Genomic DNA, 20797 nt, shown 5'->3' with positions numbered 1-20797 from the left:
AATCGCACATATCACACATTAGATATAAAATTGTTCAATTTGAATCGCATATCACATGACATACGTGTACACATGTACATGTGAAGTGGAACCTTTTGTGGTTTTTCTCCGGGCACTCTGGTTTTCTTGAGCATCTTATCATATATAAACCTGACGTCCATATTTTTAAAAGTGACGATGTGCAGTAACTGTACAGATAAAAGTTGAAAACACTGAATAAAACCCAAACAAAGACAAGAGACTTTTAAATCTATATGTTATATCACATGTAGAGATATATATCACATGTAGAGTTATATTAACAATGTAGTACACACAAGATGCTTGCGTTTATACATGGCATACAGTTTACGGAAATTAAGTGAAAGTTTTAAAACTAAAAGTGAATTTAATACATTTATACATATCGGACCATATTAAATATAAAGGATATACTCCTCGGTGAAGTCAAAATTTTCTTGTATTAAACATTTGTTCTCATATATACTGTAGAACATATGGCCGTGTGCTCGTTTTTGAGCTATTTTCACTCAAAGATACCTAGTTGACAAAATATTGGGTTTTATGGGAATTTTGCCATTTTCACCATATATACAAGAGATTAAAGACATAATTTCCTAATGAGGTGATTGATATGTATAGATGTTTGTAGACTTTACTTACCAGTGGTATTCTTTAAAAATATACTAGTTTTGATTAAAAATATTCAGAATAACAACATATGCTACCCCTACATGTACCTCTTAATTTTGAGCTACAAAATGCACCATTTTCAGTCATTTTTTTCCAAATTTAGTCCTTTATAGAAATAGTTCTGGTTTTAAACTTTTGTTAATATTTTGCCTATCAACAGCGAAAGGGTTGTTCTTTCTAGACAACGCAGAAAAATGTGGTCCGTGTGCTTAATTTTTTGTAATAATAAGGTGATAAAAGTGTCTCATTTCACACACTAATGCTCAATGTTTTAATTAACAAGAACCTAGTAAAGATTTAAAGCAAAAATTAACTCGATACAGCTAAAAATGCTGGCGCAGTGATGATTTAAGTAAAAACAATATCAGTAAAAAATGGTAAAACTGTGGCTCTACTCAAAGCTAAAAAAGACACAATATCAAAATGGCCGCCAAATGGTCCGTTTTTTAAAATCCCGGTATAAAAAAATCTACTAGAATTAGAAATGTCTTTTTTGACAAAATTTGCAACTGGCAATTTGCTACAGATATTGATAGACTGTATTTGAAAATCTCATAACTTCTTTGATCTTTGTTTAAACGAGACTTCAACGGGACTGAAACCTCAGAAGGATAAATACATATATGTGTGTGTACAAAACCCCTCCCCACCCCAACCCATTTAAAAAAGCACCAATTCAGCGATTCAATTATCTAATTAACACAGCAACTGAAAAATTTGATATTCTTTGAGAGAATTTCTTCCATAAACATGATTTATTTATTAGTTTTTGTTTTATATCTTTTTACACAAGTTATTTTGAAAAAAAAAATCTTCATCAATGTTTAATATATAGATATTACATATAGGTATCAAAATGTAATACTTTTACTAATTCTAGAACCCTGACTAGCCTTTTATAAAATAATTGCGCAAACTCACAAAGTAAGCCATATAGCATAAGACCAAATGTTGAAATATATACAATGTATTTACATAAATATCTATATAAAGCTTCAAGTAGATCACCGCTATACAAGCAAACATTATAGTTGCACATACATTTTCACTAAGAATGTCTCATTTAGCTATAATCTGAAAAACAAATATCTTTTTTTGCAAGTTTAAGTTTTGACTGATGCTCAAAATTTCCTGCATTTACGGAGTTATCTCCCCTACTGAAAAAGATATGGAATATACAAACAGATACATATACATGCATGTCCCTTCTCTAATCAGATTGAATATATTTACAAGAATTCTTTGTGATTTTTTAAACATATAAGATATTAACAATACAAGTATATGAAACTCTTGAAATATGAAAATCTGTAGTTTGATAATGAAATGATTTCATCATAAAGTATTTTAATGTTTTACTGAAGTTTTACTTAAAAGATACACTTACAATGCTGTAACATTACACAAGACAAACATTTTTCAAAAACCAGTACTGTAAATGCAGTTCTAATGTTTGCCCTATACAATAGGAAAAAATGGTATGATTCACTGGGATGGACGGGTGGTAATATGCAAATTTATCAATTTTTCGAGGAATGCGGTAGTCCCATCCATTGTTACAAGCTGTTGTGTCCTGCAGTCCCGTTATATGTATTTCTGACAAAATCAGTTTTGGATTGTACGGAACCTGTTAGGGTCACATTGTAAAAAAATATTATGTCGTTATAACGACTTAGTATCTCGTTATAACTATTTACCTATGTCGTAATAACGACCTATTATCTCGTAACAACGACTTACCTATGTCGTTATAACGACTTAGTATTTTGTAATAACGACTTAGCTATGTCGTAATGACGACATAGTATTTCGTAAAAACGACATAGCTAAGTCATTATTACGACATACAAATGTACTAAGTCGTTATTACGAAATACTAATAGCTAAGTCGTTATTACGACATAAGTAAGTCGTATGAACGACTTAGTTAAGTCGTTATAACGAGATACTAAGTCGTTATTACGACATAATAAGTCGTTATAACGACATAGCTAAGTCATTATAACGAGTTATTAAGTCGTTATTACGACATAGCTAAGTCGTTATCACGACATAGCTAAGTCTTTATTACGACATAGCTAAGTCGTTATTACGACATACTAAGTCGTTATAACGACATACTAAGTCGTTATTACGAGATACTATGTCGTCATTACGACATAGCTAAGTCGTTATTACGACATACTAAGTCGTTATTACGAGATACTATGTCGTTATTACGACATAACTAAGTCGTTATTACGACACACTAAGTCGTTATAACGAAGCAATAAACAGAAGAGCAGTGTGGCCCTGGGTGATATTTGTATTCAGTGGGAAGCCTCTGTTTTGAACTATACATAAAAAAAAATCATACATGTATTTTCAAAAATCGGTACATCCAATTGCTACATTTTTAAATAGAAATAAGTAACATAGGTTACAGATTACAATCTGAGGCTCCTCCGGAAGTGTGTCTTGATTGAAAATACTTAAGCAGTTAATTAATTTACTTAAAGCAAAATCCATAGAACAGGTTCAGGCAAATTAAGAAATATTGGTAGATATATTTGTTTTATTTGAATGACTATATTTGGATTTATAAGCCATGTGCTTTATTTTCATAAATTGTCCAAATCTACTGTTTTCTGCCACCTTTTATGAAATGGAAATAAGATTTTGGAAGGATGTGCTGGATAGGTAAGGGGAGGTAATTGGCTTATTTCCTAAATTTCATGATATGTATACATGATTAATGTTAAATAAATCAGCTGAAATTCATTTTTCTGTTTTATTCTAAAGACTAACTCATGCGATAAGTTATCATATAATTGCTGTCATATAATCCATATGGCATGAATTCTGGTAATCTTAACTTGATTAATTCATCTTACCCGCTATACATGAAAACCTATAGCAATAGTGTAAATTTGTGATTTTTTCTGTAAAAACACTACTTAACTTTTCTTGTTCTCTAAAAAGTTTGTATTTTTAAAAGATTGAGCTTCCGGTCAAGTCAATATTATACAAATATTTACTTTTTGTAGGTTAATACGGGGAATTGTTAAACCTGGGAAAGGTGATATTCCCCGAGGCTGAAGGCCAAGGGAAATGTCACCTTTCAAAAGTTTAACTTTAATTCCCCGTATTCTGAACCAACAAAAAGTCATTAACTGTTTTGTTATATGCAATGATGCCTCTTTAAAAACCAAATTTGAAGGAAACATATTGACTATAATTTAACCAAGAAATCAAGAAAATCTTATCCACGTACATTGTGTCCTTCTGAAATGTTTTCTGCCATGTTGGCTTGTATTATGGCTATTGCCCTATGATCGGCCATGCTCTATTTTGATTGGTCAAAAATGTAGAAGACAGGGAATCCATGTGGCTATTTATAGCCAGGTTATCGGATTTGCAATGTCATCTTCTGAACAGGTGTTTATCGGTCTCAGGTTGATATTGCATTTTGCCAAGACCCTGTCTAGGCGATGTACACAAACCAGAAAACGGCAAAATTCACAGTCATATAACAATATCTATTAATATCAATTCCTTATTTATACAACAGATTCTTTTTGATGAAATTTGGGTACAGCAGAGACTTTCAAAAAATTATTTATGAAAAAGCATATTTCCAGGGTAAAAATTCAAAACTTCATGTCATGTCATGCATGATATTTCCACTTCTTTGATATCAAGTCATTATATATATATCAGAATCGGTGTAACTAGGATTTGTGCTGATATTTGTGTTGAGCATTTATTACATCATAGATACTGTCCATGCATACTGATTATGTAATTTGATAACTAGATGTATGCTAGGATGAATGGCTACTTTTGTTTAAATGAATGACCCTGAACTTAATTCAATGCCACATGATTCAAATAAGTTAGAATTTTTTTATCAAAAACCTAGCGGCCTACACACATGATATCACCGGTCATACATAGAAATTCTTATTGATTCTCTTACAGGTATGTACGTACTATTAAAAGTACATGCATATATACACTATGCAAGGTATAGCAGGTTCTTTTTTTAAAATCAGATCTACTTCAATTTACTTCAAACTGTGATATGATTTCCTAACATAATGAAATAGCTCCAAGAGTTATCTTCCTTTCGCAAGTCTTTTCATTTAATCCGCAACACTCCTTCAGGTGTCGCCCCACTAGTATTAATTTTATTTCTATGTAATGTGCCTCAATTTCTGATATATGACAACCATATCCAATACAAAAAAACTAGTTAAAGCCTATTCAAACTCTTTGTTTTGTGTTCTGTGGATTCTATCATAATAATGGTCCGAACAGAACCTGACAACAACACAAAAACTAAACAAAACAAAACTAATCAACAGAATTTGGTCCAACGCATTAAAAGTCGATACAGCATTCGTCTAAAGGCTGATAAAGACCTCATCCAACAGGAAACAAACAAATGTATATGGTCACATTCCATTAATCTCGCAATACTACCACCAGCTGATAAACTACTCCTGTTACCATCATATAACGGTTCATTAATGTATATTTTCATTTGATCGCATATTTACACAACAACAAGGCATGACAGATAATTGTTAATTAATGTTCAGTATTTGAAATAATGAAGCAGCATTTTAAAGAGGTAACGCATCCGTGAAGATATGAGAAACTCCCTCTCTTAAACATTCAGGCTTGCACACTCACAAATAAAGTTTTCTGGACCATATTGGATTCGTTCACGATGGTTATGCTACATTGCAGTAAACTTATTATGTTACTGAGTGGTCCAAACGCCTTTAGGATTTAAATGAACGTAAATTTTATTTGGCAGGAGCTTAAAGCGAATAGTCGGACAAACAAAGGCTAAAGTCGGTAAAAATGGTGTTAAAATATCCAGTATAATTTCTTTTGAAATAGAAAAATAAAATCTCCCGTCAAAATCGCTCTGTAAGCGAAGAAATTAATATATATCATAGGAATCCTAATACGTGTTCCCGACCGGAAAGAGTTAGGAGAATTGATATTTAGAATTGTGCTAAATTTAGACGGGGCTTCCCCATAATTTCAATGGTCAAAACTGGACACCGTAAGCAGAACTTGGCCATCTTATGGTATATAAGAACTTTTGGAAGGCCAAAGAACGCAATAAGACTGGTTTCCTTTACCCGACTATTCGCTTTAATAATACAGATCCTAACTAATTTTGAAGGAACTCAGTGGTTTGATTTCTTGTGCTTGACTGGTATATTTATTACATTACATAATGAAATGTTACACAACAATGTGCCGATGGTGTGAATCCGGTATGTTCAGTTGCATAATGGTATGACGACACTCACAATTATCATTTCTAAATGCAGGTAACTTTAAATCGAAAATTTACCGTGTTAAGAACGCTTTAAAATCATACATTATAAAACTAATCTCAGCCATTCTAAATCGTAATTTGTTTTTCCGGGGGAGACCCTCGGACCCTCCCCCCCCCAAACACCAAAATCACGTGCCTGCGGCGCTCGCAAATTCAACAAAATGCATTGTAAAACTCATCTTTCCCATTCAAAATCGTACAATCCCTCCCCCCATTACGTTTCATCTTCCTACGCCACTGCCATGGCTAAAGGACATTAATATAATAGACCAAAACAAACCAGTCTCCATAAAATCAAATTTTTTCACATTACATATTTAATGGTTAATAAAACATATGGCTGAACCCTTTAAGAAATTGCCTTCAGTCATATTACCGACAATAACGAGGACACGGCTATAATGTTTGTCAATTATGGCGTCATAATACTCGGCGTATAATTATTTCATACTATATGAAAAATAAGGTGGCAATGTATAGATATCTGAAAAAAAAGACTAAAATGATGTCTATAGCTTCAATCTTGTTTTGTTTAATCTTTGAAACAAAAATGTTGGCATTTGTTACTATCTAATCGAAACGACCATATGAATCAAACGCAAAAGTTGTCAGCATCGATCTACTTAAAGTCCTCGGAAACGTTGTTCAAAACTTGACAGCTACTTTCTTGAAACGTTTTGTCCGCCATCTTGTTATGATCATTCCTGGTCCTGAATAAGGCAGTATAATGCCAACAGTATTAACCTGTAAATGTTTATGTGTTGGGTATCGTAAACTTATAATTGATGTATGACAAAAATATTTATTGGTTCCATACCGCATTTGTTCTTTCACATAGATAAATGTTTTTCTATCTCGAAGATGTTTGTTTTATGACTAATATGTTTACTTGATGTTTCCCGTAAATGTTTATTTTTTATATGACATGTGTGATATGTTTGTCACGGAGGTGCTATTTCTGTATGATTTAGATGTTTGTCATGGAGATGTTATTTCTGTATGATATAGATGTTTGTCATGGAGGTGTTATTTCTGTATGATATAGATGTTTGTCATGGAGGTGTTATTTCTGTATGATATAGATGTTTGTCATGGAGGTGCTATTTCTGTATGATATAGATGTTTGTCATGAAGGTGTTTTTTCTGTATGATATAGATGTTTGTGATGGAGGTATTATTTCTGTATGATATAGATGTTTGTCATGGAGATGTTATTTCTGTATGATATAGATGTTTGTCATGGAGGTGTTATTTCTGTATGATATAGATGTTTGTCATGGAGGTGTTATTTTTGTATGATATAGATGTTTGTGATGGAGGTATTATTTCTGTATGATATAGATGTTTGTCATGGAGATGTTCTGTATGATATAGATGTTTGTGATGGAGGTGTTATTTCTGTGTGATATAGATGTTTGTGATGGAGGTGTTATTTCTGTATGATATAGATGTTTGTCATGGAGGTATTATTTCTGTATGATATAGATGTTTGTCATGGAGATGTTATTTCTGTATGATATAGATGTTTGTCATGGAGGTATTTTTTCTGTATGATATAAATGCTTGTCATGGAGGTATTATTTCTGTATGATATAGATGTTTGTCATGGAGGTGTTATTTCTGTATGATATAAATGTTTGTCATGCAGGTGTTGTTTCTGTATGATATAGATGTTTGTCATGAAGGTGTTATTTCTGTATGATATAGATGTTTGTCATGGAGGTGTTATTTCTGTATGATATAGATGTTTGTCATGGAGGTGTTATTTCTGTATGATATAGATGTTTGTCATGGAGGTGTTTTTTCTGTATGATATAGATGTTTGTCATGGAGATGTTATTTCTGTATGATATAGATGTTTGTGATGGAGGTATTATTTCTGTATGATATAGATGTTTGACATGCAGGTGTTATTTCTGTATGATATAGATGTTTGTCATGCAGGTGTTATTTCTGTATGATATAGATGTTTGTCATGGAGATGTTATTTCTGTATGATATAGATGTTTGTCATGGAGATGTTCTGTATGATATAGATGTTTGTCATGGAGATGTTCTGTATGATATAGATGTTTGTGATGGAGGTGTTATTTCTGTGTGATATAGATGTTTGTGATGGAGGTGTTATTTCTGTATGATATAGATGTTTGTCATGGAGATGTTATTTCTGTATGATATAGATGTTTGTCATGGAGATGTTATTTCTGTACGATATAGATGTTTGTCATGGAGGTGTTTTTTCTGTATGATACAGATGTTTGTCATGGAGATGTTATTTCTGAATGATATAGATGTTTGTCATGGAGATGTTATTTCTGTATGATATAGATGTTTGTCATGGAGATGTTCTGTATGATATAGATGTTTGTCATGGAGATGTTCTGTATGATATAGATGTTTGTGATGGAGGTGTTATTTCTGTGTGATATAGATGTTTGTGATGGAGGTGTTATTTCTGTACGATATAGATGTTTGTCATGGCGGTGTTATTTCTGTATGATATAGATGTTTGTCATGGAGATGTATTTCTGTATGATATAGATGTTTGTCATGGATGATGTATAGATTTTGTATGGAATGTTATGATATAGATGTTTGTCATGGAGGTGTTATTTCTGTATGATATAAATGTTTGTGTTGGAGGTGTTGTTTTCTGTACGATATAGATGTTTGTCATGGCGGTGTTATTTCTGTATGATATAGATGTTTTTCATGGAGGTGTTATTTCTGTATGATATAGATGTTTGTCATGGAGGTGTTATTTCTGTTTAATATAGATGTTTGACATGCAAGTGTTATTTCTGTACGATATAGATGTTTGTCATGCAGGTGTTATTTCTGTATGATATAGATGTTTGTCATGGAGATGTTATTTCTGTATGATATAGATGTTTGTCATGGAGATGTTATTTCTGTATGATACAGATGTTTGTCACGGAGATGTTATTTCTGTATGATGTAGATGTTTGTCATGGAGATGTTCTGTATGATATAGATGTTTGTCATGGAGATGTTATTTCTGTATGATATAGATGTTTGTCATGGAGATGTTATTTCTGTATGATACAGATGTTTGTCACGGAGATGTTATTTCTGTATGATATAGATGTTTGTCATGGAGATGGTCTGTATGATATAGATGTTTGTCATGGAGATGTTATTTCTGTATGATATAGATCGATGTTTGTCATGGAGATGTTCTGTATGATATAGATGTTTGTCATGGAGATGCTATTTCTGTATGATATAGATGTTTGTCATGGAGATGTTCTGTATAATATAGATATTTGTCATGCAGGTGTTATTTCTGTATGATATAGATGTTTGTCATGGAGATGTTATTTCTTTACGATATAGATGTTTGTCATGCAGGTGTTATTTCTGTATGATATAGATGTTTGTGATGTTTTCCATGGAGGTGTTATTTCTGTATGATATAGATGTTTGAGATGTTTTCCATGGAGGTGTTATTTCTGTATGATATAGATGTTTGAGATGTTTTCCATGGAGTTGTTATTTCTGTATGATATAGATGTTTGAGATGTTTTCCATGGAGGAGTTATTTCTGTATGATATAGATGTTTGTCATGAATGTGTTATATTGTATGATATCGTGATGTTCGAGATGTTTATCATGAAATTGTTGGATTATTCCAGATGATACTCATTCTATAAGCCAGCTGGTAAACAGTTTAACACATAAACATATAGCAACATTTGTTTAAACTATCAATTTATTGTTATCAAAGGTTAATGTAAGGCTTTTAATACTTATGTTAATTGACATTGAACATTTAATGACCTACATCGGCGCCGGCATTCTAGGATAATCTACTATATATGAGGCGAGAGGTGATCTTTTCTTCATCCAGACATTGGACACATTGCCAGACGTCACCATGAGTACGTTGATGATCTTGCTGTTGATTGGTTGTATATCCATGTCTCTTGGCACAGGTAAATCACATTTAAGTATCCCTTAAGGGTAGAAGTGAACTCAATATGATATAAATTATTCACTTAATCTGGCATTTGGTTATATGTTGGAGAAAAAAAAACAACGTTAGGAACTATTACATCGAACGATACTTTCCTCATCTAATAATGTTCATCTATTCTTTGAGTGAAAACATATGATCACTATGCAAAGAAACCATGGTTACAATACCATAACAATACCATGTACTGTAATATGTTCGGGATAGGGATCTTTGAACCACATCGTTCATCTAAGGCCGAAGACAAGAGATTGGTCCTATCTAGGCTCAAGTTACATGATGACCAAAAACGTAAAATGTCTTTAATCTCTACCGTACAGGAGGTCCGAATTGGAGCCACCTGAGAATCCATAACAGAAAAACCAAGGAAACGGTCGCTTGTGTGGCGTTCCAGAAGAAAAATAACGCAAAATCCTTCACCGTCGAAGATGCCAAGGTAGGTGATGTTTATCGAGAGTGTGTTCTTCAGTGGTATACATAAGGCTCCTTTCATTCTGATATTATATGAAAATAATTCAATTTTGCTCGTTACGAGCATTTTCATTGGCTTAAAAATTTACTGTATCAGCCCATAAAGTAAAAAATGGCGTCGCCGTTTGTAACGTTGCTTCTGATTGGCTGAGATGACGGCGTAATGATTTCATAGACAAAAGAGTATAAAAATGAATTTTGAATATTGAAGAGATTATCTTTAGTAAATTGAATTATAAGGATTAATTTGAATAGATTTTTAATGTTATGGAGATATAACACAAAAATCTGAGTGTACTCTCATCATAAACCGCTTCGCGGTTTATTTAGAGTACACTCAGATTTTTGTGTTATATCTCCATAACATAAAAAATCTATTCAAGTTAATCCTTAATGAAATTCGTGCTGGTGGCTGTGGTGGCATTATAAAATGCACGGTAATTCAGGGACTTGATAAAACAATATCGTCTACTGTCTAATTTCTCTGACATTTGGTAAAGGCCCACTTCCTTTCCGAAACGGATTTTAATTTTTAAAATGGAAATGTAAAACGAGATTGATAATTTTATAGAGTTGCAAAAGTTATTAGTTTACCGTTAATACTATACTTATCATTGCCTTATGAACAAGTTAATTTAAATAAATAAAATGTTTATTTTCACAACGCGGGTCGTCTTATGTTTCCCGCCGTCGTCCTAATTACCGCGCGTTTGTTGACAATTACTGCGCCAGACGACAAAACAGCAAAATTAATTTTCATTGTTAACATAAATTATGGCGGGAATCTTGCATTTATTTGGTGTTGTAACCTCATCTAAGGCCATCAATATATATTTCCGTCTGTTATTGTTGTTTTTAAGAAGCTTATTTTTTTTGCTTTCGAAAAGGTGGTGGTACTTTATTATAACTTTTTGAAATTGAAAAGCTTGAACACGGTTGTATATTTTGTAAAGCTTATCAATCTTAATAACTGAAATGGCCATGCATAAGTGAAATCCTGAATAATGTATCGCTAAACTAATAAATCGGTCCAGACAGTCAACAACACACAGAAAACTGAAACCTATTTTCCAATGTATAGACTTTCGATTTCATTATTTTGTATAGCTTCAGTTCACTGCCATACGTTTGTCTAGGAAAATAGTTATATTTGCGCTGTATTCATTCTAGCTCTATTGTTTTATCATTTTGGTGTCGATCAGATTCTCGATACATGCGACATCGTGAACATCTGAGTGTCGTGGAGCGTGTTGTTGTGCACTCAAAACTAAGATGTCTCATAACGATATACATGTATGAAGTCTAATACTTATTTTACTTTCAAAATTAAAATTGCATCTTTATTTTAGTCGCTGGCTGTTTAAGCTTTTATTATTTAACAAATTTAACTGCAATTGTAGATATTGAGGCTATTGATATATATCATATAGTGGTGCTAGAATTCATTTTGAAAAAGACCGAAAGAATAAGCCAACGAGAGACGACCTATAATGGTATAGAGGCATTACCTGCTGTTTAAATCCTTCGATCTATGTTAATAGAATTGTTTGAAATCAAGTTTACTTAATTGGAAAAAATTGGTTTTCATGACTGAATTGATACTTTATTGTACTGAACAAGTGGTAACCGTTTTGCTGATTGGTAATATGGTACATTGTGCATTATTGTAACCATATTTGCTATACTAGTTAAAATTCCTTTTTCAGGATCATTGCAACTCATTAAACCAGAAGAAATGCAAGGACATGGAGTTGCTTGATGATCCGAAAAAAGCAACGATATTTGCGAATATATTCATATATGTATCAAAGAGATATCCAGGTAAGAACTGAGCGATTGGTTACCTACATTGCGCATGGAAATTACGTCTGAATGCAAACTGTCAAGAAAGACAATCCAAATTCAAATAAATGTTTATTTCCTCCTAAATTCAAGGCAAACATAAAATCTTTATTTCTTAATTCAAATAGGCATTGAAATAAGTCTTAGTTGCGGAGATAAAAACTGCACATTATTTTTCAGCTTTGCAGTATACTGACAGATTTCTGACCGGCATAAAAAGTGCACAGTGTGAAAACTGTGTGTTTAAGAAAATCGGCGACAGGTTCTTTGTAAAGACACCCCAAGGGAAACTTGATAAACAAGTCGGAATTATATGCGCTAAAAAGAAACAAAACCAATAGTTTGATGCCTCCTATTTTGATAAAGGCTGTAAACAAATTAGTAAATGACAAAAAATAACAATCTATTGTTTGTTTTTTGTTCTTTTTTTTAAATACCCTGTATCTCGAAAATCAATCGAACTGCAATATTGGGGTTTCAAGTCATCAATTGCCATTTGGTTACCATAGTTACCAAAACAAATCGAATTGAAAATATTACAATTGGAGAATATGTACATTTTTGAATATTGTGCTAAATTTACAAGGCACCCAAGAATACCAGTCAGCAGTAATCAGTAACATTAGCTTTGATGCATCCAAACTTTCATACTGCTTAACATTTTTTTTACACTTTAACTTACGCAATAGAGCATACCTTCTCATATACGAATTTCGAGATGAAGATCGATAATATTTTCGCTTACTTACAAAACAAGAATTCCACGGAAGTGGATGTGTCCCTGCACAGCAACACAAAAAATAGTTATTTACAGTTGAAAATATTGTTAATAATTTAGTTGAAGAATTCAAGTTCCATAACTCTTGCAAATATTGATGGATTTTGAAAAGGTATCAAACCCATCTAAGATCTCATTGATATTAAGCAATATACGAAATTTGGTTGGAATCGGACAATAAATACTTATGTTTCCAGCGGAAGCCATGTTTCGACTATTTTAAGGTCCCGTAACTCTTGCAAATATTGACAGATTTTGACCAGTATCGAACCCATCTAAGATATCATTAATATAAAGCAACATACCAAATTTGGTTGAAATTGGACAATAAATATTTAAGTTATTGTGCGGAAACCATGGATTTTTCTGTTTTCATGATTTTAAAGTCCCGTAACCCTTGAAAATATTGACGGATTTTGACCATTATCCATTATTTAACTCATCCAAGATCTCATTAATATAAAACAATTTATGAAATTTGGTTGAATTTGGACGATAAATATTTAAGTTATCGAGCGGAAACCATGGATTTTTCTGTTTTGACGATTTTAAAGTCCCGTAACCCTTGAAAATATTGACGGATTTTGACCATTATCGAACTCATCCGAGATCTCATTGACATAAAGCTATATACCAAATTTGGTTGAAATCGGACAATAAATACTTCAGTTATCGCACGGAAACCGTTTCCCGGACGCCGACGCCGACGATGCCGACGACACCGACGACACCGACGCCAACATAGTGATACCTAAGTGTCGCCCTTGCGTTGCAGGCGACACAAAAATTACAAAAGATACACACAAGATGTTCAAGAAGTTAAGACAAGTTTTATTACTGATTTACGTTCCTACGCGTCTACATCGCTACAAAGAAGATACTGATACAAATCATCATCACAATAATCACACTCCTTAACTTAGAAATATCCTACAGGAATAAACGGTTACACGAGAAACGTCATCTTATTTGTCAATTTATTAAAAATTAATTCTCACAATTAAAGTCCTATATGCAAACCGTTTGGTTTACTTCAAAAACCTCGTCATAATTAATTCTTGATAAACGTTGCCAAAACTAACTGAGAGCGTCAACAAGTTGATCGAGGTAATTGTGCTGTCATATGAACATTGATTTTCAAAAATCAAATGTAATAAAGACCCACTAACAAATACATTTCCATTCGACCGAACAAAGAATAATTAAAACAAAGACAATTTTAAGATAACGATTATAGGTGACAACCCTTCGCAGCAATTACATAACAATTTGGGTGTTGTGAAAGCGAGAATTATCTCTTCATCTATCATACATTTCGAATTGACTGCTAGGAAAATTAGCATTTCTTTACGTAAACAGAGATTTCATAACTTCCTTCGAGCTTTTGACACTTTATATATGTCGCTGTATAAAAGGCTAGCTTTGTTGTAGTTGATATAATTTCTTTAGATGATCAAAAAAGAAAAACAAACTCCATAAATACAATAAATATATAATAACAAAAGTTCTTTTCAGCAGTGGAGCAACCACAAAGTTAACATATTCTGAAAACATCACTAGCGTCAACTTAAGACGTCCACTTCAATGTATCAAAGGACTGTTTCCTATATTCACCAGTTTTTTAATTAGGTGACGACCTCATTATACAACTGTACGATTAAATAATAAACTACAATAATTGAAAAAAAATATTGATTTTCTAAAATTTCTTTCCTTTTTCGTACGATCGGCAGATGCTGAACATACTGCACATCTTAAATATTAACCTACACGGATGTAACCAACAACTAAATTGTCTTCTTTAACGGCATTCTAATCTGATTTTGTTCTGAACGTCTTAAAGTCAAGGCGGCTTTGTTTCTAGAAAAGCATAAATACAAGTAATTCCTTAAGTTTGATTCTCACACTATTCACACCACCAAATTATCTTTTCGTAGTGATACAGATCTTCGAAACGAAAATTTTAAGAATACACTTTTAGAATAACAAAAATCTTTCAGATTACAAATTTCTACGAGTCTATCAAATTATGCTGATGATCATATTGCACAATCCGGAAGCATGGGCGAAAACATATGGGGAAGACCAACTACTTCATGAAGCATTTATATGTACAGATAAACCTCGTTTTCAATGCAACACATGAAAATGTAGATCTTAATATTCGAGTTATCAAGTAAAAAATGTAAATTTTACATACATGTCTACGTAAAATGTTCCAGGTAACCAATATCTCCTCTGAGATAACGTACAATGTATTTGATTAAATGGAACTATCGTTTGTTATTATTACGCCACCTGTTACACAATCGTTGTTTTTTATAACTGGTAACATATTATTTTGTTGCTATGTTTATTCAAGGAAAACTAATTCACACTCTTCTAACTATATTTATATGAACATTCTTTCCTAAAATTACAAAAGCTTTGAGTCATCTTACATATTGCGTTGAATCAACCTCTTGATTTGCCATAAAAGCATGCAACTACTTCTAAATATACTAGTTATATACAAAATATAATTTTTATTTGAAATTTTCACAAATACTAAAACTAGACATATAAATCACTATTCTTTTCTAAAAATTCAAAGCAATGATCCTTCGGGTCAGATGACCTAAAAAGGAATTAGGCAGTCATTTTATTCCTACTTGATCAATTCATGAGCTTGATCGTGAGGTCGCAATGATCAAAGTATCCCAGTGGTTTAAAGTTACATGTACCAGGTATATATTACACGAGTAATGCTTTCATACAAAATATACTGTAAAAGTAAAATCAAATTGTTGATTTTGAATAAGCACATTGATGAATTCATACATTTGCAATATTTTCTATATCGAAGACATGCAAATGGCATAATAGCATTATAGCATTATAGCACAAAATGTGCTGATATATATGATTATCACTGAAATATGTAGGTTTACATTATACAAATATCTCAAATGTTACCATTCACTCAAAGTATTAAATTTTCGTTAAATCTACTGCAGCTTAGAATTATGGATATTTAATACAACAAAAAACTTAACAGGCCTTGATGGTCACCTGAGTGCCGATACAGGAAAAGTATTGCAAAGTCGGTTCAAATCTGTAAAAAGCAAATTTGTTAATAGGTTTCAATGGCCATCTCATACTGATAATTATGACAACATTTGAATCATTTCCTATTATAAATGACTAAATAATGCTTAAAAATATGTTTTTCCCTATAAAAACTTTAGTCAACTTGACCTCCTCCCTAGGGAGAAACATGAGACCCTCGGGTCATATAGTTCACAATTTTTGTAAAGAACCTTAAGAGTATTTGATTCTACCATTTTCGTGGCATGACGTCCAGCGCACGATGCATGACGACGGGCAAAAGGCGATTAGAATAGGACTCTTGAGACTTGGTCTCAAGTGACCTAAAAATACTAAATCTACTAACTTGAAGAAGCAATATATTACAAAGATGTTTATCAGACAATTATAAGACATAACACAAAGTTTAGATCAATTACCTACTAAAACCCTGAAACATGGATGTCTAAAATAACTGACTAATCTATTGGATAGTTTACAAAAATTATCGTCTACTGACAAGAAAGACAATAGAAAAGACTACAGATTATGTTTGGGAGTTACATCTGTTCAGATGTTGACACATTACCAACGCATACCTGTATTGTGGAGGGAGTCTAAAGGTGTGCATGAAAAACAAGGACAATTCAAGGGAATAAGCACCATCAATCAACAACACCAGGAGAGCTAACCAATAAGTCAGGGAGGACATTTCTCATCTAAACAACTAATGTTTCACAACATGTTTTTAGTTTTTAGTGCCTGCAGTACTTTGATTACTATTTGTACAAGTTTTCAGTGCCTTCAGTACTTTGATTATATTTGTACATGTCATTGTTGTTGTAAATCCAACTGAAATAGAAACATGTCTTATATCTGATCAAGAAATAAAACAGAGGAAATAATTCCCTTCATATACATTTATATTTATCAATAATAAATAATGAATAATAAACAAATAATGACGTGGTAATGTGCTTTTACTTTGGTATAAATTCTACAGATTAGTTCCGAAGGTTAGTATTATTTTCATAAATATGTTTTGCCTTTTTCCTAAAAAGTAATGCTTTATAAAGTCATTAAATAAGCTTTGATTTCTAACAATGTTATCATCTGCCAACACAAAGTAGCACACATCTTGTATTTCACACAGAATGATATGGTAAAAGTTAAAGACTATTGGAATTTATCAACTTAGTGTCTTAATACTTACAAAACGTCAGTTCATAAAGCATGCTGACAGCTATATAATGCATGTTTTACATGTATTCAGAATAGTACCTAATAAAATAGTTTTCCATCGTGTTATCTTGCAGTATTTAATGAATTGAAGACCAAACTTAGAAGAACATAAGACAACATTTACCGAACACAATGTGTACATCACTACAAAATGGGCAGACGACTGAAAATAGGACATAAAAATATCAAAATGTTCCAGGTAGTGTACAATGAGTCATGTAACCTAGCTATAGCTCTTGTTTTTGTTGTTCTAAATATAGCATGGATCTCTTCTTGAGGAAATTGATTAACCATCTGGTAATAAATGGCTAAGACATCAGGACAGATGTTTCCTACTTCTCAGATTTGTTATCTTTCTTCTGATGAGACTGATATTTGATATATCTTACCAAACTTTACCTCTCTTTACCAAACTTTATGTTTTGAACAGAAGAGTTTTTATAAAACTTTTCATTCATTAGTCAGAGTCGATGTTGCTTCTAAAAATAATAAAGCTTGATATGTAGGCAAAAGAGCAAAAAAAGGAAAAATTAGGTTATTTGTAATGGATGATTTTGTTCTCATTCAAGTGACTTTGAATTGCCAAAATAAAACAATGGAAATAAATTAAGCATGAACTGAACTATGAACTGACAATGTTACCATGACGATGAGGTCACACTCTGGGGACATCCACTACACCAAATGCAGGGAAGGTCACTCCATCAGTATTACCTTCATTAAAATTCTCTCCTCTTAAACTTTCTACTATGACAAATATTTTCTTTAAACTTTGCATTTTACTTTCTAACACAGTACCATGGGATAAAGTTTCATACACGCCCCTCCCCCAATCAAAAACTAGGTGGTTTTGTTCTAAATCCTTCTCATTCATATTTCTTTCTCTTTTTATCATTATAGTAATGACAATACCTTTCCAACATTTTTTGCTTCAAAAAAGATTTTGACTTTTTTTCTTCATGTTTTTCACAAAAATGAAAGTTCTTCCAACCACTTTGATCTCTAACATTAACAATAGCCTTGTGATAATACTGACAGATATGACAGGGGAAGGAACAATACAGTCACGTCCACTAGTACTAGTGTGTGATAAAATTTGACCTTTCGACTGAGCCTGCCCGTACGACTGGTCTGGAGGCTGGAGGTGCGAGTCGTCACGGCTACGCTCTGCACTTTTAGACCGCTTTTTAGAACGAGAAAATCTCTTCTTTATTGTACGGGCTAGTGAAGAGCCCTTCTTTTTCTCTGTAATATCAGAGCAAACATAAAAATATTTAATCTCCCAAATAAATCAACTTTTAACCATACCATTTATTTATAAGAAAACATTTAAAAGTTTAAAAGGTCAGAAGACATTATTATGAAATAATACAACTAAATACGTGCATACCAAAAACTATGTAAGTTCAATATATCAAATTTACCCTAACCAATATCAAGAGGTCAGCTTCTTAAAAGCTATCCTCCATTAAGTGTTAAGACAAAGACAAAGACGAAGAAATATCTATTGTAACATAGGACTGCAGTAAAGTGTTGATTTGTATGTAAATATACACAGCTCATTAATAAAATTGATTAAGCAGACCAAAATGATATGTTAAATCAGATGATGAATCCCTTTACAAATGTAGATAGGCAGCAATTACTATAGCAGTACACTGCATGACATGTTTATCTTATCAAAAAGCAACATCACATAAATTCAACACAAAAACACTGAACCAAGATGTCCGTTTTTACTCTCAATCCTAACTAAACAAGGTTATACTGAATCTGTTTTACTCTATGTAGCCATACCTAGGTTAACAACATGTGATTCTTGTACTGCTCTAAACAACAGCATGTATGATTGGAAGGGGCGAGATGATTGATTGTGGAATATTTTCATATCCATTATTATATTGCATCTTATTTTTTATTCAAAATTATCTAAATTGCAGAAGCATGACTCAATCAGCTATTAAATTGTTGATAAAGATATTTCTACTTTTTTGAAACAGACTGAGATTGAACAACATTAGTCAAGCATATGCCGGAAAGCCAATCTTCAGATCTACTGATCGACAGGTTCCATTAAAAAAGCCATAAATCATAAATCAGAAATTGTAATGTTCCTGAAAATGTGTGGTATTTTGTTTTAATTTCGTTTGTTATTCAATGAAACACTTGAAACTGTTTCATATTTAACATAAAATGATAACCATCCTTAGATAAAATAGAAGAAATGACTTAAGGAGGCTTGTACCTTTTTCGTCGTGACCAGTTGGTGGAGGGTCCATTCTGACAGTAGCAACTGCTTTAAAACAGTCTAACTGATATCATTAACATTAATACAATAAACATTCTAAGAACAAATAAATGTCATGCCTTTAAATTTAAGCGCTTGTAATTTCATATCAATTCAAGATTTTGCAAACAGGAAAGAGATGAAAATAGATAATCGAGGAAACAATAGTTTAGAAAAAATAAAAATGTTTAACAACAATCCGTTTACCTTAATGGTTGGTATAGATTTTATAGGTTCCTGTGAGCATGCAACCAGAGATAAAAGGTATGGTAGTTCATGTCTTAGCTTCAATCATATTTACAATCTTTGTTTAAATTTTGATTAAAAACAAGATACCTAATATTTAATTACTAACATTAATGTCAATGAATAGATGAAATTTAGAACAAATTTGATCTTTGTATAACGTCCTGAGTTTATTTGGAGTCAATATCGAATCACATTGTGCACATTGTCCAAGAAATGCTTACCAGGTACATATATTTATTTCTAAAACAATTTGTTCATATTCACTCAAGTAAGCATAATTCCATGTAAATAACAGTGTCAGCTGTCTATAAATACAAATTATTTTCATATAGGGCTGCAAATGAGTCAAATCGGTTTAAACTGATAATACCAGGTAAACTTAGAATAATAAAATTCTATCCATATTTATTCTTAAGTATCACATTTACAAGTCTATGTGTAATTAATATGAAAAAAACAAGAGCAATTACTATACAGTGAAACAAAAAATTCTCTTCAAATTATCCAGATTTCAATATAACCAAGGTAAAATAAAAAGACTACATGTGAACGGGGATAATAATTCATTTCAAGATAATAAGTTGTACGTACACGATACTAACTTGTACGTACAAGATACTAACTTGTACGTACAAGATACTAACTTGTACGTACAAGATACTATCTTGTACGTACAACTTAGTATCTTGTACGTACAAGATACTAAGTTGTACGTACAAGATACTAACTTGTACGTACAAGATAAATTAACTTATATATAGTGGCCCTAATACGCCGCCGTATATTACAAAAGACAAGTGCATGAAGTTTAAATGTCAAATACAATGTTG

The 20797-nt window shown here is 32.2% G+C and overlaps 1 protein-coding gene across 1 annotated transcript; it reads left to right on the top strand.

Moving 5' to 3' along the window:
- The first annotated feature begins 9916 nt into the window (after positions 1-9916).
- LOC138319954 (uncharacterized) lies at positions 9917-12737 on the top strand. Its single transcript, XM_069263061.1, has 4 exons — positions 9917-9991; positions 10353-10468; positions 12210-12324; positions 12526-12737. Exons 1-4 carry the CDS (start codon positions 9934-9936, stop codon positions 12684-12686), a joined length of 450 nt encoding a protein of 149 aa, XP_069119162.1. The 5' UTR covers positions 9917-9933; the 3' UTR covers positions 12687-12737.
- Positions 12738-20797: the final 8060 nt, after the last annotated feature.

Source organism: Argopecten irradians, chromosome 3 (genome assembly GCF_041381155.1).
Source record: "Argopecten irradians isolate NY chromosome 3, Ai_NY, whole genome shotgun sequence".
In the NCBI taxonomy this organism is placed as follows: domain Eukaryota; kingdom Metazoa; phylum Mollusca; class Bivalvia; order Pectinida; family Pectinidae; genus Argopecten; species Argopecten irradians.
Note: the sequence above shows the minus strand (reverse complement) of the source record. Positions and strands in the feature narration are given on the sequence as shown.